The sequence below is a fragment of the Rhinopithecus bieti genome, unplaced genomic scaffold (assembly GCF_001698545.2).
Source record: "Rhinopithecus bieti isolate Rb0 unplaced genomic scaffold, ASM169854v2 scaffold_21201, whole genome shotgun sequence".
NCBI lineage: Eukaryota > Metazoa > Chordata > Mammalia > Primates > Cercopithecidae > Rhinopithecus > Rhinopithecus bieti.
The window spans coordinates 1237331-1263931 of NW_016810610.1; the positions used below are offsets into that span (position 1 = coordinate 1237331).

The 26601-nt window shown below is 36.6% G+C and overlaps 1 protein-coding gene across 1 annotated transcript in view; it reads left to right on the forward strand.

Annotated features, from left to right (window-relative positions):
- The window catches only part of CCDC186 (coiled-coil domain containing 186), a 53803-nt gene extending 28418 nt beyond the window's left edge, over positions 1-25385 (forward strand). The window contains 13 exon segments of the mRNA XM_017892507.1: positions 4098-4310; positions 5253-5372; positions 12468-12572; positions 13584-13682; positions 13849-13935; positions 14773-14915; positions 17954-18209; positions 18800-18989; positions 20167-20247; positions 22747-22873; positions 22875-22955; positions 24297-24516; positions 25174-25385. Of these exon segments, the coding sequence (XP_017747996.1) occupies positions 4098-4310; positions 5253-5372; positions 12468-12572; positions 13584-13682; positions 13849-13935; positions 14773-14915; positions 17954-18209; positions 18800-18989; positions 20167-20247; positions 22747-22873; positions 22875-22955; positions 24297-24516; positions 25174-25257 (1806 nt within the window). The 3' untranslated portion in view covers positions 25258-25385.
- The last annotated feature ends 1216 nt before the right edge of the window (positions 25386-26601 follow it).

The following is a 26601-nucleotide window of genomic DNA, read 5'->3' on the forward strand; positions in this document are numbered from 1 at the left end:
TTCCTTCCTTCCTTCCTTCCTTCCTTCCTTCCTTCCTTCCTTCCTTCCTTCCTTCCTAAAACTCTCTGAAGCTTAATATTTAAAATAAAATAGTAGTTGGTGTACATGATAACAATTCAAACATTTGAAAAAGTCTTCTTCCAAACATTTTACCCCCTTCCTAAAGGTAACCACTGATGCCAGTTTCCTGTGTATCCTTCCAAAATTGTTTGTTGCATAGACACTTGTGTATTTTTCTTTTTTCCTTCCCTGCCTTTTAAAAAACAAATGGCAATATACTACACTCACTACTACATAGGTTTTCTCCTTAATGATGAAGAGTGTAGGTGATGCTGATAATAGTAGCTGATATACTGAGTTTTAGCTGTGTGCAAAGCCATGTTCAAAATACGTTACAAGTGTTAACTTGCTTGATCTTCACAACCCTAGGAAGTGGATATTATTAAAGTAGATTTTGGAAAACTGATCTATTTAATTATTAATAGATCTGCCTCATTCCTGTTTTCCCCTAACTTTTCCTCCCAGCTTTTTGAGAATTTTCAAGCATATAGAAAAGGTGAAAGATTAGTAAAATGAACACCTGTTTATCTTTCACCTATTGTCACTAAACCTAGTAAGTTTTGTTTAAAAATAGATTCCCATGTGTGTTTACCCATGTTCATGTGCACACACACATTCACCCGCTGTTTAGTTTCCAGATTGAGGTTTCCTCATTTCTTTTTTTATGAGACAGAGTCTCACTCTGTCACCCAGACTGGAGTGCAGTGGCGCAATCTCAGCTCACTGCAACCTCCACCTCCCAGGTTCACACCATTCACCTGCCTCAGCCTCCCGAGTAGCTGGGACCACAGGCACCCGCCACCACACCCGGCTAATTTTTTGTATTTTTAATAGAGTTGGGGTTTCACCATGTTAACCAGGATGGTCTTGATCTCCTGACCTCGTGATCTGCCTGCCTCGGCCTCCCAAAGTGGTGGGATTACAGGTGTGAGCCACTGTGCCCGGCCAAGGTTTCCTCATTTCATAGACCAGATAGGTAGAATGAATTTGAACTCTACTTACTAGAGGGTGTAGCTGTATTATAAAATCTCAGGGACTTGATAACATTTCCCCCACCCACATCTCCCATGGCCTGATATTAGTAAGTATCACAGGGCAGTGAAGGTTTTATAGCCCTAGTATACCATTCTGGATTTCTACTTTGTCTTACATCTTTTAGCCCTGGAAATTTCCCATACTTTCTTGTGAGCTCAACTATATATTAAAAGATATTTGTTATTTTTCATCTAAAACTTTTGGTATTTATGAGGAGGATTTATCTGCCATACTTGTAGAAGCTACACTTCATTTGTTTTATCTGTTGGTTATCTTATTCATGTTTTACTTATCTTTATCCAAGTCAATGATAATCATCTTATAGTGGATAAATCCAAATACCTTAATTGGCCTGTCTTCCTTTATTTGTGCCATAAATGGACTTTCTATAATAGCTTAAATAACAGTTATTGTATTGTCTTGTGTAATACTCCCAATAATACTATGAGGTAGGTGCTTCCATTAGCAGAATGGGGCGGGATCCAGGAGTGTGAACTTTAACAAGCACCCCAGATTATTCCTTTGCAGTTGATCTATGGATGACCCCACGAGTAACAGAGCTATTATCTGGTGCACCATTCCTTGCTATAGTAAAGACTCTCATAATGTTTTCCATTTATTTTTTTTTTTTTGAGACAGGGTCTTTCGCCCAGCCTGGAGTGCAATGGTGCAATCATGGCTAACTCAAGCCTCAACCTCCTGGGCTCAAGAGACCTCCCGCTTTAGCCCTCCTGAATATCTGGGACTACAGGTGCACATCACCCTGCCCAGCTAATTTTTTGTTTTTTTTTGTAGATACGGGGTTTTGCCATGTTGTCCAGGCTGGTCTCGAACTCCTGGGCTCAAGCGATCTGCTTACCTCAGCCTCCCAAAGTGCTGGGATTACAGGCATGACCCCTTGCACCCAGCCAAGACCCTCATAATATTTCACTTTATCTATTACAATTGTCTGTTTTCGATTATTTTCTGCCCCCCATCTCTCAACTTCAGAAAAGCTCCCGTGCTGCTACCAGTTATCTTACTAAAACACACATTTTAATTAGAGCTTCTGATTCATCAATTCTTCTTTGACTTTACGTTGACTATGGAATAAAACCTCAACTGATTACCATGATTACTATGACAGAAGTAGTTCTTCCTTTCAGGATCTAATCTACACTTCTTTTCGTTTTCATAACTGCTTCCTTCCCACTCCAGCCAACACACCAAATTTAAGCCCTATAAAATAACCTGATATCCCCTAAATGTGTCATGCTGTTTTATACTTTTAGGTGTTTGCACATGATACTCACTCTATTTTTAATTCCTGTCCTTGATTCACCCCTTATATTCTATTGAATTCTTCTTAGCCTTTAATACCTAGCTCAAGTATAGCATCTTTTACCCTTCCTGCCAACTCCTCCCAGGGAATGTAAGTATTTTCGTGTTTTGAAGGACTTTGTACATTCATTTACTGTAATTTTTCGTATTATATTATAATGTTTGTTTATATGTCTTTCTCACCAGATGGTGGTCTTTCAGAGGCCACAACTGCTACTTTGTTTCCAATAGCTGATACATTATCTGAATATTAAATTATTATGAAACCAGACTTCTCTTAAAGTTGATCATGAACTATTGACTTTTTCTAAGTACAGATACTCAGTTGTCTAAAAATCTAATTCTGTTGGCCAAGTCCAGCATAATTTTCTCAGTCCTTGTCTACAAGCACATTGTTACATCCTCAGGGGCCTATCATATCCCTAATTCAATGTCTTTCTTAAGTTGAAGATTAGTGGACTATTTCGATGGAAACAAATCCCAATTGGGAGATTTTTAAACTACTTATATGTATGTGTATAGCATTCTCAGTGTTGACTAGATGTGTTTATCAACAGTGCCAGAACTTTATGAAACATTTTTGTCAGCCATTTTCATCAAAGCATAGAAGCTTTTCCTACATTCTGCTAACTTTAATAATTACCTTCTTCAATTCAGTTGCATTATCAGTGTGTATTTACCACAAAAGATATTGAAAATTCCTAAAATTTGAAGTTCTATCTTTTGTAAAATAAATATGTGCTTCACCGTATTTGCAAACCATGAGTTTACTTCAAAGAAGGCCTATTTGTAGAAGTTTTCATTCTGTGAATTTCAGAATATGGAGTTCTGGTTCATACTAAGAGACAATTTTTAAATGAGTATATAGTTTTCATACTTAATCCAATTAGGTATTTCTTATTAAGTGTAAAATGCTTCAGAAAGCTTTTCATAAATAGGAAATTAAATGGTCATTTGTTAGCATATGGCTACTTAATTTTCGAAGGGGAGTTAAAATTTTAGAAATTGTCAGCTGTACAGTCAGGGTCCTGGCAGAAAACAGATTGCACACTTAAACTGGTGTTGAAGATAACTTAATAAAAAGACTCTTTGTCAAGGTGTGAACAGGATTTAGGGAGCCCAAAAAGGGAAGATGCAGAATTTCAGGGCTGCTGGACAAGGAGCAGGTATTACACCCCAGAGGGTAGTTGTATGGAGAGGCTCTCAGCCAACCTGTGGGAACTCTGGAGGAGCCAGATCTCACTCTGCCTACATTCCCAAGCTTCTGCCTACTGCCTTCTGTTGGCTGAACCCAACTGGAAGTTTGAGGTCAAGAGAGCTCATTGATAGGGTTCATGATGTCATGTTCCTGGGACACCAGGTGGAATAAAAAAAAAGTGGGAAAGGGGATCTGGAGGAGTACATGAAAAATAGCAACCATATTAGCCAAAGTAAAAGGAACAGGAAAGGGTAAAGGCAAATGCTAGGGATATTGTACAATTTTTCTATAATTTTGAATTTTTTCTTTCATTTTAAAAATTTCATGGCACAAGTCCTGGGAATGTTGTTGCAAAAAAAAAAAAAAAAAAAAAAAAAATGCATTGTGAAATATAAGAGAAAAATACCATGTATTTCGATATTTCGATACATTTCCATTTGGAAAATTACTTTTCATTAATGCTAAGTAATATTTTTTTTTGAAGGCCAACAAGAAATGTGAAGAGGCACGCCAAGAAAAAGAAGCAATGGTAATGAAGTATGTAAGAGGTGAGAAGGAATCATTAGACCTTCGAAAGGAAAAAGAGACACTTGAGAAAAAACTTAGAGATGCAAATAAGGAACTTGAGAAAAACACTAATAAAATTAAGCAGCTTTCTCAGGAGAAAGGACGGTTGCACCAGCTGTATGAAACTAAGGTATAATTTGCACTATTTGAAATACGTTGACCTTATTTGAAATTTGTTCTCTTTGCTTTTCCGTATTTAATCAAATAATCATAATTTAACATGGTTAACACTCAAATGTAAAGTTATTTTTATTAGTTTAGCTTCTAAAACCATGAATATTTTAGTAATTCAAGTGTTTTATTACTTGTCTGCAGAGAAAAGTTTGCCAGGGAAAAGATAAAGTGTTGGCACAGGTTTATTAGATAACTTTTCTTGAGCTTTCTAAAACTTTCTTTTAAAATCTGTATGTTGGAGAAATTTGTTTGCTTCTCAAGGGAAGATTATATTTTGGTAAAATATGTGTATAGTAGTGTCAAATGTGAATAGTTTTAGAGCCAGAAGTATAATTTTATATAATCTTAATGTAACACTTACCACCATAGAAGAGAATTTATGTTTTTCTTACGAAAAGCATGTCTTTCTTAGATACTGTCTAAAGAGATTTCGTTACTGAGCCACCTATTCAGAACCCTTCCTGTTAACTAGCAGCCTCTCAACGGTCATATTTCCAGTGCATTAGCATTTTTCAGTGATAAATGTTATTTTTTTATTCATTAGCTTTTAGTTCAGGAATATTGTCATCATTCTCAGGAATTCTGACAAAACCAATTTAGTTCATATTTCACCTTAATGCCAGCCAGTTAAGAATCATAAAGGTATGTTGTGTTGACAACACATCCAGTTGGTTAAAATGTAAATGTTAAACATCTTTGTTTCTATTAATTGGATTTAGGATTTTACTACCCTCTCATCATTTGGACTTTAAATCAGTTTTATAGTCTGTGGGCCATAGTTTGCCAGCCCTTGATTATAGTATTACTGGACTGATTACGTTGTGGGAGATATAAAAGATAAACACGTAATTAATTGATTATATAAATGCAAATATATGATCTAGTGATATTATTTTAGGAAGGTGAAACGACTAGACTCATCAGAGAAATAGACAAATTAAAGGAAGACATTAACTCTCACATCATCAAAGTAAAGTGGGCACAAAACAAATTAAAAGCTGAAATGGATTCACATAAGGTACGTACTGTAATACAATGGAATAATGATTAGAGTGAGCTTCAAGAGCAAATGCAATAACAGTTAATGAGGTATGAAGCTTTGTTTAGTGACCCTTGCAAGTTAGTTTGGACCTGAATATTTGGTGATTATGAAAAAGAAATGTCCTCAACGTTATTTACATATTAAATGAGGTGGAATGTTAAATTTTACTATCCATAGTTTACAACACCCAAATTTGCCCTGTTCTTTAAGCATTTTTTGATATGCAAAATTTAAATAACATTGTGAGAAATTGGACGAGGGAGAACGTGTGTGAATTTTCAAATTTGATTGTAAACTCTAGAAATTTTTAAAAGTCGATGCTAAGATTTTATACTCAAAAAATATAAATTCTTATTTAAATATAAAGATTTTAAGAATAAGTTGCCTTAACTTTTTTATAAATATAATTTCATTGGTATTATGCCTAGTGAATATAATTAAAAAGCTAATATAAGTAATTATAAAGGCTGATACCTGATGCCATAATTTTAAGCACTAACTGAGCTGATATTAGAGGTAATAAAAATCTGAAGATGATAGAATGTGAAGTAAAAGAACAACTCTGAATTGTGACTTAAGAAGTGCAAGTTTATGGAAATATCAGTTTCCAGGTTTTCACAAACAGGATTAATGATAATGGTTAAAATCATAATCGTGGATTACCTCATTAAATAGTTCTAAATCAGTAGAACTGTTAATAACCTTTGGTTATATTGTATTCTCTGGTACAGCATTATCAGAGAAAACTGTAGGAGGAGTAGTCTCTGTTGACAGTGGTCAAAGGTAGATTAGAGAATAGTGGGTTTCCCTCAAGTCTGAAGCTGACCTACTAATCAGCACATGTGTGTGAGGAAACTACCAAGGCAGAGAAAGAATTTTCAGAAAGGAGGAGGATGACAGTCCCTGGAGCTCAACACAGCTAAACCATTTAAATTTTCCCTTTGAGTTACAGAATGAGGAATTGGAATTCCAAATTCATAAAAACAGTAATGATTCTCAACTGCCTGAGTTGCTTCAAGATCAGAACATAATACTTGGTCATATCTGATATCTGTGGTACTTTCCTCATCTTCATCTAGAGTGCTAAGAGACAGGATCCTGAAACCTGTTAGAATACTAGCACTGAGGAACACAACAACTATTAAAAGATGTATGTAAGAGATTCTTAATGGCAGTTTTGAGCTCAGATGAAACCAGATACTCTGTAAATAGGTTAGAGAAGTGGTTTAAGGCTGACTTCTGTAAGGTTACGTGGTGCAGATTGCTAGAAAATGAACAAGCATATATTGACTTGGTATGTAGAAATTCACTAGTTCTTTTTAACTAAAGGTGTTTATTAACCAGCAAGCTTTGTGCATAACACTGTGTTAGATAACTTGGAGGCTATAAAAGCCTTAGGAGACACGGTCGTTACTTCGAAAGAGTGTCCGAGATGGGCTCCTGGTTACTTGTTTTAGGTATTTACCTATTGGATGTTGGAAGGAGTCCCTGGATCAAAGGATACAAGATTTAATAATCATGTGGTTAGTATAGTCTACCTCTTGAGATGTGTGCAAGAGACATGAGACACTTAGTAAATTTTTCTTGAGGCACCCTTTCTAGTTTCTGATTCCTGTCCACCAAGTCTTAGGTACTAATAATACTGCAGTCCTGCTGGTTACTGGATCCATTGTGATCAGTAGCTTCTGGTCAGACCCCCTTTGCATATTCCCAGAACTTAAGAGTAGGTGGACTGGCTACCCAGATCATCAGAGTACCCAAGAGAAACAATTTGTTTCCTTCCCTAAACTCCTTTAGCATTTAACTGAAAATGTGTTTTTAACACCTAGCCTCTAAAAACAGAAGCCTTTTATTTTGAGTACAGTGAATAAAGATGAGTTTCCCCCAGTATACGTCATCTACTTGTTTACCTACCTGGTTGCTACTTATTCACCTACCTGATACCAGGATAAGATAATCTCACTTGAACTGTTGTTCAGTAGTTCAGTGGAGATTGAACAATAGTTCAAGTGAGATTATCTTATCCTGATATCAGGATAAGCCTGCTAGCAATAGATGTGGCTGTGGTTCTTTGGCTACCATGGGTTGGCTATGCTGGGTGCTTGCCAGATGTTACTGCTTCAGAGAAAGCTAGAAGAATAGTCTTGGACCCAGCAGCTAGACCAGCAGGAGGCTGTAGATGGTAATATTTTACAGGCCTACTGTGTGACAGGGGCTTGGTATATTTTATATGTTCTGTACACTAGGTCACCCGAAGTAAGACTGTTGCTTAATAAGCTCTTCTCCCGAAGCTGTTGAGGCTGTCTGTCATGTTGTTGCTGATAGTGTCATTCTTAACTGGTTTGTTTACTCGGAAGGCCCAATCATTAGAAACAAGTGGGCTTCCTATTTGCTTTGCCATTTTATCTCAGTAAAACTATTCTATGTCTGTTCTATAACTCTGCTGTTCTATCATTGTATTCTATTGACTATATTGCATTATGGAATAACAAGATCCAGGTTTACCCTTCTACCTTAAAAAACAAAAGACAAAATATATGAAATGAAGGCTTTCAGACTGGAGACAACAGGCAGCACAGGACAGTGATCTCTGAGTGAAGGGAAATAAAGGAGGTATTCCTGCAGAACAAAGAGAAGAACCTAAACAGCGTAGCAGTCTACCTGAATTGAGGAGACAGAGTTCAAAATATGGGGAACGAAGGCAGAGTCCCAGGAAAGAGAAAAATACAATCTGCAGTGAGTTCCCTTCAAGTCTTCAACTGACTACTGATCAGTACATGTGTACGAGTGTGTGTGTGTGTGTGTGTGTGTGTGTTAAGAAAGGAAGCTACAGAGGAAGGGAAAGAAATAGGGTCAACAATCCCTAGAGCTCCCACAAGGCTAGGAAATTGTTCATGTTTCCATCAGTCAAAGAGAAATGACCTATCAACACACATCAGGCAGGGCTGCATCGGGCAGCCCCCAGAAGGTAATTGCTTTAGTTGTGAGGATGCATTTGCCTTAGATTAAGTCTGTTATAGATCTGCCTTAACAAAACTTTAAAAGCAAGCTTCAGATAAATTGTTTCAAGTAAATGCACTATGTCCCAAAACAAAGGCCCAAAGTATTTAAATGACTACAGAGAATTCTGGCACCTAAAAGCGTAAAATTTACTCTGTTTGGCATCCAATAAAAAATTACCAGGTATGCAGAGAGGCAGGAAAATGGAGACCATCATGAGAAGAAAGGAAAACTAGATCAATAGGAACAGATCCAGGTGCGGTGTCTTATACCTGTAATTCTAGCACTTTGGGAGGCTGAGGTGGGAGGATTGCTTGAGGCCAGGAGTTTGAGACCAGTCTGGGCAACATAGCGAGGTCCCCATCTCTACAAAAAGAACTTTAAAAGTTAGTCAGGTGTGGTTTTATATGCCTGTAGTACTAGCCACTTGGGAGGCTGAGATGGAAGGATCACTTGAGCCCAGGAGTTGAAGCTATGATCATGCCACTGCAGTCCAGCCTGGGCAACAGAGCAAGATCCTGTCCTGTGTCAAAAAAAAAAAAAAAAAGATTCAGAAATGACACAAATAATAGAATTAGTAGACAATGAGACAATGATGTTAAAGCAGCTATTATAAATACATTCCATATGTTCAAGGAGATAGACAAAAGCATGAGTATGATACGGAGAGACACGAAAGAAAAAAAACAGATTGACGTAATGTCTGAGATGAAAAATACATTGGATGGAATTAACAGCAAATTAGAAACTGCAGAGGACAAGATTAGTGTACTTGAAAACATAGAAGTAGAAAACTATATGCTAGTGACTCCCAGATTTACAACTTCTACCCAGAGCTCCAGATTCATATATTTAGTTGCTTATTTGACATCTGACATCTTGGATGACTTAAGGCATCTTAAACTTAACATGTCTAAAATTGAACTAATAATGTCCCCTTTCCTCCATTGCTTTCCTGTGTCAATAAGTGACAATCCATCCATCTAATTGCTCAGGCTAAAAGCCTTAGATTCATCCTTAATTTCTCAGTTAGCAAATCCAGTCCTTCAGCAGATCTTCCTGCTCATGTCTTTTGAGTCTGTACTCACCTAGCACCTTCTCAATGGTACCTTCCCTAGGAATTCTATCTAAACTTTCATCTATCCAAACTTTCATTCTATCCAAACTTTCTCATGTCCTTGCTTTATTTTTATTCCTTAGCACTTGCCACTAATGTATTTTACTTACGTATTATTTTTAGTGTCTCCATTACTAGAATATGAGCTTCATGAAGGTGAGATTATGTTTGTTTTCTTATACAGCTATGTCCTTTGAGCATAGAGCAATGCTTGGTGCATAGATGCCCCAGTGAATACTGAATGAATGAATAAGTGAAACACAATCAATACCTTAACCAAAACATTTAATGTGATTCTCACTTTTCCCTTACTCATTTACTTAATATTTATTTGACATACAGGAATTTCTCTATTGCTATTTTTTGAGTGGATGAAGTGCTTACTATGTGCCAGGCTCTTTTTAGTTATTAATGGTATAGTAGTAGAAAACATATATGAAGTTCTTTCTCTCTCTCTTTTCTTCCTCTCTGTCCATTGAGTCTAGTATTTTAAAAGTCAGCATTTGAAAAGTAAATAATTGCTTATATTTTAAAAGTGGTACTAAGTTTTAATACAAGTCAAATTATTAAAAACTAGCAACTGAAAATATATAACTTTCAGTACTTATATGGTAAATTTATTTTTTTTAATGACGTGTAAGAAGCAATTTGTTTTTGTTTTTCTTTTTTCTTTTCCTTTTTTTTTTTTTTTTTTTTTTTGAGATGGAACCTTGCTCTGTCACCCAGGCTGGACTGCAGTGGCACGATCTTGGCTCACTGCATCCTCTGCCTCCTGGGGTCAAGTGATTCTCCTGCCTCTGCCTCCTGAGTAGCTGGGATTATAGGCGTGCACCACCACACCTGGATAATTTTTATATTTTTAGTAGAGACTGGGTTTTGCTATGTTGGCAAGGCTGGTCTTAAACTCCTAACCTCAGGTGATCCGTCTGCCTCGGCCTCCGAAAGTGCTGGGATTACAGACATGAGCCACTGCATCCGGCCTATTAATGCAATTCAGATGGTTCAAGAGATGCAGGGAAAGGCATTCCATGTAGAGAAACAGCAGGGAAAAAAGGAACAAAGGGAGATGAGTATTGGGTATTTGGGGTGCCCAGCCTAACTGGAGGCTTATATTAGATATTCCTTTATTAATTCAACAGATACTTGTCAAACAATTAATATGTGACAAGTACTGAGTTAGTTGCTATCGAGAAGCTATATGCTGTATTAGGGGAACATACAAGCTATAGTATAATGTATTGATCATTAGAATCCAGGGCATGCCTAAATTATATCTGTGGAAAAGCAGAGTGAGTGGCATCTGCCTTTTTCTGAAGGGAAGCTACTAAGAGGAGATGATACCTGAAGTCCCATTTGAAATCCACATGATAACCAAAATCATGGATCGGTCTGCTGAGGGAGAATTATGAAGAAAGAGCTGCATGGTCAGGTTGTATCTTGGAAAATCACCAGAGGAAGTAAAAGCCAGTCAGGGAACAATGAAGAGGGCAGAAAGAGAAGGAGAGTATTGTCTTGTAATGGAAACAGAGGAAGGATATTGAAAGAGTCAGGGGTGGTCAGAACTGGAGCAAGTTAAGTAAAGAATAACAACAAGAAGAAGTAATTGGATTTAATAAGGGTAACCCCTGAAAACTTTCAGAGTTGCCATCTTAGGAGAATGATTAGGAACAGAAGCCAGATTGCAGCATCAGTCTATAAAACCACAGTTTTACTTTAGGAGGCTGAGACAGGTGGATCACCTGAGGTCAGGAGTTTGAGACCATCCTGGCCAACACGGCAAAAACCCGTCTCTACTAAAAATACAAAAATTAGCTGGGTGTGGTGGCACACACCTGTAATCCCAGCTACTCGGGAGGCTGAGGCAGGAGAATCACTTGAACCCAGGAGGCGGAGGTTGCAGTGAACTGACATCATACCACTGTAGTCCAACCTAAGTGACAGAGTGAGACTCTGTCTCAAAAAAAAAAAAAAGACAGTTTCTATGTTTTGTTTTGTTTTTTGAGACAAAGTCTGACTCTGTTTCCCAGGCTGGAGTGCAGTGGTGTGATCTTGGCTCACTGCAACTTCTGCCTCCCTGCAACCTTTGCCTCCTGGGTTCAAACGATTCTCCTGCCTCAGCCTCCCAAGCCGAGTAGCTGGGATTACAGGTGCCCACCACCATGCCTGGCTAATTGTGTTTTTGTTTGTTTGTTTGTTTGTTTTTGAGACCAAGTTTCACTCTCGTTGCCCAGGCTGGAGTGCAGTGGTGCAATTTCGGCTCACCGCAGCCTCCACCTCCTAAGTTCAAGCAGTTCTCCTGCTTCAGCCTTCCTGAGTATCTGGGATTACAGGCATGTGCCACCACGCCCTGCTAATTTTGTATTTTTAGTAGAGACGGGGTTTCTCCATTTTGGTTAGGCTGGTCTTGAACCCCCAACCTCAGATGATCTGCCTGCCTCAGCCTCCCAAAGTGCTGGGATTATAGGCGTGAGCCCCTGCACCTGGCCAAGTTTTTTATTTTTAGTAAAGACAGGGTTTCACCATGTTGGCCAGACTGGTCTCAAGCTCCTGACCTCAGGTGATCCACCTGCCTCAACCTCCCAAAGTTCTGGAATTATAGGCATGAGCCACCTTGCCCAGCCAAGACAGTTATAAATAGATACCACAGCCGTAAACCAAAGAATTGTCTTTGATGTGTGTGTACAAAGAACTTTTTAACACTTTGCTCATCTTATCAGGTGAGTAACTTCTAGTAATTTGCGCCAAAAACTGTCAAATTTAACTGTATTTAATGGCTATTAGTTAACTATACAAATCATTTTAATTTTTTGTCAGAAACATAAAATACTATTGCTAGAATAATAAACGGCCACTCAGTGACAGTGCTAGGACAAGAACTTTCTTACTTGCCGAACACTTCTTACCATTCATCACATTGCTGTACTCAGCTTTGTCTCTGTCTTTTGTCAATGCAGGAAACCAAAGATAAACTCAAAGAAACAACAACAAAATTAACACAAGCAAAGGAAGAAGGAGATCAGATACGAAAAAACTGTCAGGATATGATAAAAACATATCAGGTATGCATAACTTTTAAAATAGATTAGTATCAAATTTTAGCAAATATCAGTTATATCTTTTTTTTTTTTTTTTTAAAGTTGGAGTCTCACTCTGTCACCCGGGCTGGAGTTCAATGGCATGGTCTCCGCTCGCTGCAGCCTCTGCCTCCCGAGTTCAAGTGATTCTCCTGCCCCAGCCTCCCGAGTAGCTGGAATTACAAGCTCCTGCCACCACACCTGGCTAAATTTGTTATTTTTAGTAGGGAGGAGGTTTCACTGTGTTGGCCAGGCTGGTCTCGAACTCCTGACTTCGTGAGTCACCTGCCTCGGTCTCCCAGATTGCTAGGATTACAGGCTTGAACCACTGCGCCCAGCCAGTTCTCTTGTTTCGTTAAATTTCCATATGTGCAGTATTCTACTTCTGCATATAGAATGTACTTTGTTGGGCAGGCAGTTAAATAAAATGCAGGTTATTTCCAATGTTAAAGTACCTGCAGCTTCAATGGATTTTATAAGAGAAGTTTTCCAACAAATAAAAACCCTAGAAAATGTCTGAAGAATGAAGAGTGCAAGGAAATGTATAGCTTACAAAAATAAAAACTACTCTACTATGTTACATATTTTAATGTACTATTCTTGTTTATGCAAAATTGACATATTTAAAATCTTTCAATGCAGTCTTCAATTTTAGGTATACTACGTATTTCACAATTAGTAAACTTAATTGCAATGCTTTCTTTTCAAAGTATAAAACTTTAACCCATTTGCTATTTGGAGAAAAAGTGCAGCTTGCTGCCAGCACTCGTTTAATTTTATGTAAACACACTCGAGGCTGAAACAAATCTGACTGATTTTCAGTGTGAAGATAAAATAAAAAACTGTTCTTGGAGTTATTTCTAAACAGAACTTGTCTCTCATCCTAATGTAACAGAAATGTATATGATGCTACACTCGGATTAGAGAGGAGTAATCTCAGGGCAAACGGGAAATGGGTTAAAAATTGTCACACTTTTTTCATTTTCTTTCCACTAGGAGTCAGAAGAAATTAAATCAAATGAGCTTGATGCAAAACTTAGAGTCACAAAAGGAGAACTTGAAAAACAAATGCAAGAAAAATCCGACCAGCTAGAGGTGAGTAGTTTTGCTCTTTATATATCCTAAGTTGTGTAATAAATACAGAAAGAGAAATAGAACTTATTGCCATCTACTTTTAAAGCCTTTTGGAAAGAGTAGGCAATAAATCCTAGATATAGTTTAGCACATTATGATTTGTTGTTTCTTTTAAACTTTTTTAAAGATGCATCATGCCAAAATAAAGGAACTAGAAGATCTGAAGAGAACATTTAAGGAGGGTATGGATGAGTTACGAACACTGAGAACAAAGGTAATTCAATCTTTAGTCATGAATCCGGAGGAAGGGTAAATATCTTAAATTTTGGATTCATTCTGATTTTTAAAGTGGTGGGGAAAGGACATTAACATAGAAATATTCCATAATAAATGAACTCAGAGTAGAGTAGAGGAGCAATTTCCTAGCAACTTCTTTTGTTTAAAGGAAAATGTCTTCCGTGTTAGTCCCTTTGACGTATTTGCCAAACATTCCTATTTCACAGCACATTTGCTGTGTGTATAACTTATCCTTGGGCCTCTCATCTAAAGACAATCTCATCAGTGAATCAACTGGAAAGATAGTTGGACCTTAGAATTGTGTCAGAAAATAATAGGAAGGCTGTATTTTTCCCGGATATATTTAATAGATAGTTTTAATGGCCAATAATCTAGTAAGTCCTCTTCAGTGTTTACAGTCTCTTTTGTAAGATTAGTATCTCTTCCAATATTAATATGAATGTGTATCATTCATTTATTTAGAAATAGTCCTTTAACCACCCTGAATTTGAGATCACTTGATAATTTTAAATTGTTTTTCGTAAACCTTCTTACTTGTTCTTCTTGCTAGTTTTCTGAGATAGAGAAGATATATTATTCTTTTTCAGATAAGGAGATGGTGATTCAGTAAAAAGTGAAGTGACATGCTAAAACTCCCATGACTAAATCATAAGAAACCTGAGACTAAAACGTAGGATTGTAAAATTTGCGTTATATTTTCTTCACGTTAATGGTGCTTTAGAATTTCTAGATTATTCATATGTAACCACTATATAAAATAGTTTATAAAGAACAAGAAGACCTGGTTTGTAACTTGGTTATGATCATCTGATAGGTGAAATGTCTAGAAGATGAACGATTAAGAACAGAAGATGAATTATCAAAATATAAGGAAATTATTAATCGCCAAAAAGCTGAAATTCAGAATTTATTGGACAAGGTGAAAATTTTTGATCAGCTACAAGAGCAGCTTCAAAGGTACAAAATGAGCAACTTCTGTTTGTATTAATAAACAAGCTTTTAAATTTTATCTCGAGATTTTCTAAATGCAATTATTGCATTAAACAAGAACAATTTTAGAATTTTAGTAGCTGAAATTTTAAATTTTTTCTCTTTATTTGCACTTCTTTGGATTATCTTTGAGTTCCTTCCTATCATGACTTCTAAATATCAAAGTTTATATTCCTTAAACATTGGTAGTGGCAATTTATGACAGAATAGGTTGAGTCTTATCCATTCCTTAGCTTTCGAATTCTGTTACTTAGGCACAGTGTTTACTTTTTCTTCTAAAAGGTAAGTCTAGCTCTAGATCTTTGCATGTGTGTAGCTTAAGATCCGGAGCTGACATTATTCCTTGGCTCCTCATAAAACCATTTAAGTAAACTCCACTTGTGACGTTACTTGACAGAACCTGGATTCATTTTGAAGCCAGGTAACTTCTTTTCCACACCTTGCTGATAACTAAGCTGCTGAGTGTTGCTAAAAAAAATCTCTACCATCATTAAGATTGATTCTGCTAATAAATTCATGGTCACTAACCTCAATTGGAAATATTAATGCACCTAATCTTGCCATGTGTCCTTGGTCAGAGATTCTCCACCCTCTTCATAACATCTTTTCTAAACCCTACCGTTTTCTTCACGCTTCAGTTTTTCCTCTTACTTTTCTATTTACTCTTGGCAAGTGTTTACTTCTTCACAGAAAAAATGGGAACTGTCAGGTGACAGTTCTCTCAACTTTTTGCCATCAGTCCCGTGAACTGCCTGTATCTGCAGCCATATTTTCTGCTGTTTTACCATGGAAGAATCTCCTCTGTGAATCAAATTAGTCTTTCTACTTCTGCTGTGGATTTCATCTCTTCTGCCTTCTTGGGTTCTGTCTTGATTATTATTCTTTATCCTTTATGTCTTACCTTTCTCCACTTTCTTTTTCTTTCTACATTTAAACATAAGTGTCTTTTAAAAATATCAAAACTCCTGGCCGGGCGCGGTGGCTCATGCCTGTAATACCAGCACTTTGGGAGGCCGAGGCAGGCGGATCACGAGATCAGGAGATCAAGACCATTCTGGCTAACATGGTAAAATCCCGTCTCTACTAAAAAACAAAATAGAAAAAATTAGCCAGGCGTGATGGTGGGTGCCTTTAGTCCCAGCTACTCAGGACGCTGACGCAGGAGAATGGCATGAACCTGGGAGGGGGAGCTTGCAGTGAGCCGAGATCGTGCCACTGCACCTCCAGCCTGGTGACAGAAGCGAGATCTCTGCTCAAAAAAAAAAAAAAAAAAAAAAAAAGAAGAGAAAATCAAAATTCCTATGGCTTTGCCCTACCACCTTATTTTTCTCCTTTCCTTTGCAGCCAAACTTTATAGAATCTTCTGTATTCATTCTCCATTTCCTCACTTCCTATGTTCTGTACCTCTCCACTTCATTGTAGCTTCTACCCCACCATTTCATTAAAAATTACTAATGCCTCCCTGCATATGGTAGACATATCTCAGACCCACCCTTGCTTGAATTTTTATCATCTTTAAACACTGTTGAATTCAGTTCTTTCTTGATAGGCTTGTTCCTTTGGCTTCGTTTCCATCACATGCTGATTTTCATCTCACCTTTTTGGCCACCATCTCTCAATCTCCTTGGGAGGCTTCTCTTTCATAAAGCCCTCTTGTTCTAATTTTATTGTAACTTTGGGTGATCCCAACTATTTTTATAGTATGCTGCAGGACTTTTGAATCATTATCTTTAGCCCTTTTCACTAAGCTCCAGGCACAAGTATCAAAGATACCTCAAACCTTAGCATGTCCAAAATCGGTTTCTCTGTCCCATGCTTCTCCTCACATGTTCCTAGGATGAATGATGAGTGCAGCATCCATATGACTGTCCAGCTCAACAGGTTGAGGGCCATCCACATGTCTTCTTTCCTTCCCCTCACACATCTAGCCAGTTACAAAATATTAGTGATGCTGAGTCTGTAACATCTGTCAAGTCCATTCACTTTTTACCTCCCCGCTGCTACTACCATAGTCCAAGCTATTATCAGCTCTCACCTGGAAAACTGCCTTCGTTTGTATTTTTTCTGCTTGTATCCTCTCTAATCTATTTTCTACACTATGGTTAATATAATCCTTTTTAAAAAGGAAATCTAAAAACTCTTCAGTGATTTCCCACTGCCTCAGAGATTGTTTAGTGAGTTCCATTGCCTTAGCGTGGCTTATAAGATTAGTGACCTGTCCCTTGCTACTTCCGTGCCTTCCCTTTTTTCACCCTTGTATTTCAGCTGTAGTTGGTTAACAGATGTTAATGGATTGTTTCCTATGTGCCAAACCCTGTGTTAAATGCTTGGGATATAGTACAGTCCTTCTCTTCATCAATATTGAACATCTGTTAGGACCAACAAGAAGTCCTCTTACTCCCTTCCCAGCTTTTAACACATACTGTTCCCTTTACCAGGAGCATATATTTTTTTTCCAGTAACTTCTGCTTAAGGTCAGGGATCAACCATGGCTTACAAAACAAATCCAGCCCACTTCCTCTTTTAGTAAATGAAGTTTTTTTGGAATACATCCACACTCATTCATGTAATATCTGTGGCAGTTTTCATAGTACAATGGCAGAGTGGAACAATTGCAGCAAAACCATGTGACCCAGAAACCTAACTTATTTACTGTCTGATCTTTTACAGGAAAAGGTTGCTGAGTCCTGCTTTAAGTATTAGTTTGAGCATCACTTAGACTAGTTTAGGCAAACCCACTCTGTGCTTTTATCATCAAAAATGTTTTTTTACACTCATAATTTCTGCACTTGACTAAAAACTCTTCGAAAGTGGAGACCGTGTTGGTCTTGCTCACTTTTCTTTCCAGCTTTTGTTTCCTGGCATATATTAGGCATTTATAAATATTTGGATGAACGAATAGAAGTACCTGTATTAAACATTTGACTAGATGCAAATTCCCAAACCATTAATTTAATGTCTTTTAATGGTTTATTTTTTTCTTAAATACAAATTTTGTTTTTTAGAGGTAAGCAAGAAATTGAAAATTTGAAGGAAGAAGTGGAAAGTCTTAATTCTTTGATTAATGACCTACAAAAAGACATCGAAGGCAGTAGGAAAAGAGAATCTGAGCTACTACTGTTTACAGAAAGGCTCACTAGTAAGAATGCACAGCTTCAGTCTGAATCCAATTCTTTGCAGTCACAATTTGATAAACTTTCTTGTAGTGAAAGTCAGTTACAAAGCCAGTGTGAACAAATGAAACAGACAAATATTAATTTGGTAAGTATAAATTTACATTTATTTAAAAAAACATAACAAGCACAAATTAAATTTCCCTAACAGTATAAAAGTCGTGATAATTGAATTAAGTTCTTTCCCAGGCACTGACTTTCTGACAATTTCAGCTGCTGTAAGAAATGTCAGTTTTTCCTCAACTGTTATAATTTATAATAAAATTTCTTCCTAAAATAATTATGAAGAATATTTTACTTTTGAAAATGAGAAAACTGGTTTGTGTCCTTCCTAACTAGAATCATTATATATTTTTAAAATGTACTTTAAATTTCTGTTTTGTTAATTTATGAGAATGTCTTCAAGTTACACATAAAAATGATTTGAGACTTTAATCCAAAAATTCAACAACCTGTATCACAGTGTTGCTTGGTATGTATAGAACGATATGCTCATTAATGTATTCCCCTGCTTTGCTATATGAGAACTGTGAGAAGCTCAAGTAAACAGAAGCTGGTAAGGAATAATAATAGAACAATCTCCACTATCAGGAACCTTAGATTGTTAAGGTAATAAACTGAGTATTAATGGAAACAAACATACTAAAATTGGTGGGTTTTGTTTTACTTACTATTCAGGAAAGTAGGTTGTTGAAAGAGGAAGAACTGCGAAAAGAGGAAGTCCAAACTCTGCAAGCTGAACTTACTTGTAGACAAACAGAAGTTAAAGCACTGAGTACCCAGGTAGAAGAATTAAAAGATGAGTTAGTAACTCAAAGACGTAAACATGCCTCTAGTATCAAGGATCTCACCAAACAACTTCAACAAGGTATAAAATTCTTCCACACTTAGACCATGAATGTGTTTGTTTCTTTTAATCATTAAGGATTTTCTAGAAAAAAAATATTTTTTGTGGTTCTACTACATTGAAGCTGTATGTTCTCTTTATTAATATTAGTAAACCAAATTCTTAAACTTCTTGCAATTTCATGAATAGTCTTTTATCCTAAAAGATATCTTGTATGCTAAAGGACATTTATTCACAGAATCACAAAACATGAGAATTGGGAAACTAATGTTAGGGCATTAGTATCTAAACTTGTGATCACATACTCCTGTCAGTAAGAAGTGCTTAGGCATTTGTTCTCAAATTTATATGTGTTTGTTTATACATTTTAAACATATGTTACTCTTTTATATAAGAAAACATGAAAAATAGAAATTTTTAAACATCTATCTTTAAATATCAGTATAAATAGCAGCTCTGATATCTTCTCCTTTCACATTCCTGTGATTTCTTTTGTGCTGCATCTAGGCTACCGGCATCTAGGGTGCAGATACCCCAGATGCGTCCTCTAACTTGGAAATCGTTGCAACTTAACTCTTCACCTGGGTCTCAAGAAACAGACCCCAAAAAGTTATAAATTACCCAAGCATAACAATTGACTGCTGAACTAGATTCTAGATTTCTTTCTTTTAAAAAGTCATACAATCATTGGGTGTCTGTGTTATATGCTTGGGATACAAAAATAAATAAGACACGTATTTTAACCTATTCTCCACTATTTCCCATGGCTTTATTTGTGTTAAAATAGGTTGAAACATAATAATAAGCTAAAAGGGACTTAGCATTTACTTAATATGAATATATTCAGATATTTGCCATAGAATTTAGTTTGTTTTTGTAGATGTAATTGAAGGGAAATTTGGAGGAAATTTCTGGTACTGTAAGGAACTTCTAAATCTTTCAGTACTTTAAATAGTTAACTCCACTGTAATTAAGTGATGCCAGTGTCATTTATAATGTTGTTTCTGTATATTTTGTACTTGTACATTTCCAAATGACATTTTATATGAATGACATAGCCCTCTGCCTAAAGTATGTATTCAAGAACTTTCTCTTGTTTATGCCATTTTTGCCTCAGTGATTTTAGCAATTAAAGTCAGAGATGGTAGGAGCAAATGGTCCTTTATAACTGTGACAAATAATCTTCTTTTTCCTATAGCACGAAGAAAATTAGATCAGGTTGAGAATGGAAGCTATGACAAAGAAGTCAGCAGCATGGGAAGCCGTTCTAGTTCATCAGGTAAAAAACTAGTGGCTGTAGTTGTTATTTCATGATTGATATAAAAATAAATAGCATTTTTGGCCAGGTACAATGGCTCACATCTGTAATCCCAGCACTTCGGGAGGCCGAGATGAGTGGATCACCTGAGGTCAGAAGTTCAAGACCAGCCTGGTCAACATGGAGAAACCCCATCTCTACTAAAAATACAAAAATATTAGCTGGGTGTGGTAGCTTACGCCTGTAATCCCATCGGGAGGCTGAGGCACGAGAATCACTTGGAGGTGGAAGTTGCAGTGAGCTGAGATTGCATCACTGCACTCCAGCCTGGGCAACAGAGCAAAACTGTCTCAAAAAATAAATAAATAAATAGCATTTTATATTTTAAAAGTATTGATATGCTTTGTTTCAGTTTGAAGTGTGAAAAATAGTGGTTACATATAATTATATTGTAAAAAATGTTTCTGGTTAAATATTTAAGTTCTGTTCATTACCCAGGATTTCAGGTATGTCATGGGGTTCTATGCAGTCTGTCTCCCTACTTTCTGTTTTGTTCGTTGTGTTTTCTTTTCTTTTCTTTTTTTTTTTTTTTTTGAGACAGGGTCTTAACTCGGTCACCGAGGCTGGAGTGCAGTGGTGTGACTTTGGCTCCCTGCAACCTCAACCACAATCTTCCCACCTCAGCCTCTCAGGTAGCTAGAACTATAGGCACATGCCAAACGCCTAGCTAATGTTTATTTTTTGGTTTTTTGTTTTTGTGTTTGTTTTGTTTTGTTTTGTGTTTTGTATAGACAAGATCTCACTATGTTGCCCAGGTTGATCTCAAACTCCTGGCTTCAAGTGATCCTTCCACCTTGGCCTCCCAGAGTTCTGTGATGACAGGCGTGAGCCACTGCGCCCAGCCCCTTCTTTTTTCTAGCCTGCTGCTGCTTTATTCTGTGCAACAGCTTCCTCTTCTGTTTTTTAAAATCAGATTTATAAAGAGATTTGGTGTACAGTGGTCTCTCTCTTTTTCTTTTAACACCCAAGAACCAATGAAGATTGTCATCATTGTGTATCAGATTTTTACATATATATGCACATGTATATATTTTAAATCTTTTAGTTTTTCTCATGATAGATATGCCTATGTTCTAAAGTAAAAATGGGTAGAGTCTATAAAATGATTGATACCATTATGAAAATGATAATTAGCAAAGTATCAGTGTTTGTGTCTTTTTTGGAATGCCAAGAACCATGCTAAGCACTTGAAACATACCATTTACTCTGCAAAAAAAGTCAGGTAGGTATTATAATTCCCATTTTATAGATGAGGAAACCAAGATTCAGAGGCTACATGATTCATCCAGTATCCACAGTGAGAAATCTTTGGCTCTAGAGTCCTTGCTTGGCAGTATACTATATTGCCTCCCAGAGGTTGCACATTAGTAGAAAACCATCATCAGCTGTTATAGTAGTGGGAAAAAAATATGTAGTAAGAATATGGATTTGAAATTATAGACATGTATTTAGATCCCAGCTCTGCCATTTATTTGTTATATAACTTTGGATAAGATATATTACTTTGGATAAGATATATTACTTATTGAGAGGCCGAGACGGGCGGATCACGAGGTCAGGAGATCGAGACCATCCTGGCTAACATGGTGAAACCCCGTCTCTACTAAAAATACAAAAAACTAGCCGGGCGAGGTGGTGGGCGCCTGTAGTCCCAGCTACTCCGGAGGCTGAGGGAGGAGAATGGCGTAAACCCGGGAGGCGGAGCTTGCAGTGAGCTGAGATCCAGCCACTGCACTCCAGCCCGGGTGACAGAGCAAGACTCTGTCTCAAAAAAAAAAAAAAAGAAAGAAAGAAGATATATTACTTAAAGCTATAAAATGGGATTGGAAAAAACTAATCTTTGTAGGGTAAAGAGGATCAGATTCTTCTTACTGATGTTGGTGAAAGTAATACCTAACACTACATAATGCTTACTATATGGCTTTTTCGAAGCATCACAGCATCACAATCCTGTGAGGTAAATAATGTAATTTATGCCACTTTAAGATGACATAACCAAGGCACAGAAAATTAAATACCTTGTCCAAAGTCACACAGCTAGTAAGTAGAGGAGTAGTATTTGAACCTAGGCAGGCTGGCCTCAGAGCTTAACCCACTATATTCTAACCTCTGTTTCTCTGTCTCCTCTCATACCTCTGTTCCTGTCCTCCCTCCTCCTCTCTGCTTTGTTCTATTATAGTTTAATTTTGGTCTCACTTTAGACTTGTTATTCTTTTTGAGATCCTTGTTTCTCTTAGTACCACTTCCTGAGAGACACAGTATAGACCCTGTTGATACCTCTGTCACCAGTATACTCAGAAACAAGAACCTAGGCCACGTTGACCTGTGTTGTCTTCTGTGTCCAACTCTGTTAGAGTGACTATTTGAAATGATGCCGGAATAAATAATATATGAGATGAGAGATGATGTTAGATTAAGCACAGTATCTAAACCAATTTTTTTTTTTTTTTTTGTCTTCAGGGTCCCTGAATGCTCGAAGCAGTGCAGAAGATCGATCTCCAGAAAATACTGGGTCCTCAGTAGCTGTGGATAACTTTCCACAAGTAGATAAGGCCATGTTGATTGAGAGGATAGTTAGGCTGCAAAAGCACATGCCAGGAAAATGAAAAGATAGAATTTATGGAGGACCACATCAAACAACTGGTGGAAGAAATTAGGAAAAAAACAAAGTATGTATAATATGGTAACATGATCGGTCTTCAAAATACTATTACTCATATGGCAAAGTTACTGTTTTTAAAATTAGTCCTATCAAGAGCCTTTCAAAAAATAATTACAGTTCTTGAGTTCCCAGTCTTTTATGATCACCTATTATGTTCTAGGTTTTGTGAATACTAAGATGAAATAAAACACAGGTCTTTCCTTTAAGGTGATAGAGAGTTCAGTCAATGTTAATATTTTTAAGATACTTAAACTTTAGATTTTAAAAAGATAATGCTTTACTTAGCTTTTTATTTTCATGACTGTGGCTCTAAGAGATATATATGGGGTTGTGGATTTTTTTTTCCTGTTGGGTAGGACATAGTGGGATAATTTATTGAGTACCTAGTAGTACAAGGCACTGTGCCTGTGGCTTAGCAATATCTCATTGATTGCTTACAACCACTCAGTGCATGAGTTCTCTAATTTTGCAGATAACTGGGGCTCAGGTCAAATCACTAAATGTTTCAGGGTCACCATTCATCCCCTGTGTGACAGACCTAGAGCTGAAGATCCAAACCCAGCTCTGACTAACTCTGGGGAGTGCTGCGCCAGATTCCTTTCACAAATACTGTTTTATGTAAATAAAAGTTGTTTTTATGTTGTGGGCCTTTTCCAATGACTTAATTTTTATTTTGAAATAACTTTAGACTTATAGGAAAGTTTGCCTGTGACTTTTAAAAGAAAGAGCATAAAATACAGCAAATTGTAAGTCTAGTAATAGGAAAACAGAAAATATTAACAAATTGGAGCAATAAAGTAATTGCTCAGCTAGGTATGGTGTCTCACACCTGCAATCCCAGCACTTTGGGAGGCCAGAGGCCGAGGCAGGAGGATTGCTTGAGGCCAGGAGGTCAACCAGCCTGAGCAACATAGCAAGACCCCATCTCAAAAAAAAAATTATTCAGGCATGATGGTACACGTCTGTGGTCCTAGCTGCTCAGAAGGCTGAGGCAGGAGGATCGCTTGAGCCCATGCAGTGTAGGCTGCAGTGAGCTATGTTTGTGCCACTGCACTCCAGCCTGGGTGACAGAATGAGACCTTGTCTCTTTAAAAACAAACAAAAAAGCTCAAATTGTGATTAATAAGGAAAGAAATAGAAAAGCAATGTTTATATGTCTTTGAATGCTACAATAGAACAAAAATGAGGTAGTTTAAGAAACCATCTGAATAAGGGGAATTCTTTCCTAATATAGTTAGGTTATTAACCTAATATTTATTTTATGCTTATCTTACTAGTTGACTTTTGCAAATTCCATTTTTTTGTAATTCTACAAGTACACAACTGATACTATCATTTTGTTTTGCAGAATAATTCAAAGTTATATTTTACGGGAAGAGTCAGGCACACTTTCTTCCGAGGCATCTGATTTTAACAAAGTTCATTTAAGTAGACGGGGTGGCATCATGGCATCTTTATACACATCCCATCCAGCTGACAATGGATTAACATTGGAGCTCTCTTTGGAGATCAACCGAAAATTACAGGCTGTTTTGGAGGATACGTTACTAAAAAATATTACTTTGAAGGTATTTGTGTTTCTCATTCATACGCCAACCAGTAAACATGGCAAAATGATGCCTGTTTCACAGTCTGATCTAGCAATTAACTGGACTGTTTCTGTAATGCAAGACAGTCATTTTACCCAAAGATGAAGTTTTGTGATTTTCTCTTTTAAAAGTATAGTTCTTTATATTAGGAAAGATGAAAATAGCAAAATTAATTTTGCTATTTGATAGACACTAAGATGTCATTAAATTTATATTGGATGGCTTTGACATATAATTAGTTTTAATTACTGAAACAATTTTTTAAGATTATGGCATTTCTGATTTATTTTTCAGCTTTATTTTTTGCAGTTAATATTTGATCCAACTATTTTATTTTGCTGTGGGTGGGCCTTGAAAATTAGTAGAGTTTAAAATAATTTTAAATCAGTAATAGTAAGAAATTATTTTATGCATTAAAAAATTGCTGTAGCTTCAGTAGGAAGTTTGAGTATTACTTTGAAATGGACAGGAGTACTTTACTGAAAACAGCTGGGTCGGTAGTTTATCTGACATAGCATTTAGGACTAACCACTCTTTCATTTTCAAAATTTAGGCAAAAAATAGTTCAAACTAAATTGTTTTATTTATTATACTTTTGTTTTTCTCTTCCCTTTCCCCTCACCCCAATTATTAAAGGAAAATCTACAAACACTTGGAACAGAAATAGAACGTCTTATTAAACACCAGCATGAACTAGAACAGAAGACAAAGAAAACCTAATACAAGCCTCTTGCTCAGTAAACAGACAAAAGCCACACAGGAGTAGGTGCCACTGACCACTACTGTTGGAAACTCTCTTCCACTTTTTGTTTCAGCCAGTAAAAATACTGTTTTGCTTCATCTGTACACAAAAAATATCCTTTTACAATATGAATGCATTGCTATATATACTGTAAAACTGAAAGCTTTAATGAAGTTTGTTTTTGTATGGTGTAATATAACAGCCTGTCATTGAATCTAAACAACTTAATTTGCTTATATTCATAAGAAATATTGAACATTACAAGGGCTTTTATAAAGCCCTTTGTTCATATTTCTTCCCTTTAAAATACATAATGTCAAAATGACTCACCTTTTAAAATTATGTATGAAAAGACAGGTGGTAAACATTCAGTAATACACTATTTCTCCGACATCAAGACAGCAAAAAAAAAATGATAAAATTTTTTATTTTCACACTCCAGCGTATTGGGTGAGTTTTAGGGATGCGTATGAATACTTAAATCTTCTAATTTCAGTTTTAATGAAAGCTGAACTTAATAGGAAAGCTAGCTGTTGGTAACTAGCAATGATCAGTCATTCTTTACCTCTGTCAGGTTTTTTTTATCTGTTTTAGGTACATTTTTTCAGATTCTGATTGTTTGAGTTAATAGTTGAATTTTAAAGTTTTAGTTACTTAAAATATTTTAAATTACATATTAATTTATAAAATTTCTGTGGAGTTTACTTATATTTTAAATTGTGAAATGGATCCTATCATGAGAACAGAGAGATGAATGGTTCTTTGAAACTGAAATACTTTAGTTTTACTGACATTGTGTAAAGATAAATATTTATGAAGAACCAACTTCCAAAAGAAACCAGCATAAGGCACTATAAACTATTTCATTTGAGCACCATTCTTCAACATTGATATATTAATTATGTATTATAGTGGAGTGATCATACAGTTCCCCCACATGTGATGTTTCAGTGTATTTATTTAAAACATAAAATAGGCCAGGTGCAGTAGCTCACACCTGTAATCCCAGCACTTTGGGAGGCCAAGGCAGGAGGATCACCTGAGGCCAGGAGTTTAAGACCAGCCTTGGCAACATAGTGAGACCCCCATCTCTACAAAGAAATTTTAAAAGATTATCTAGGCATGGTGGTGCATGCCTTTAGTTCCAGCTACTCGGGAGGCTGAAGCGGTAGAATCACTTGAGCACAGGAGGTCAAGGCTGCAGGTGAGCCATGATGGTGCCACTGCATTCCAGCCTGGGCAACAGAGCAAGACCGTGTCTCTTAAAACAAAAAACCTCACACATACCTAAAATAAGTATATATCTGTAACCAAAGGAACTT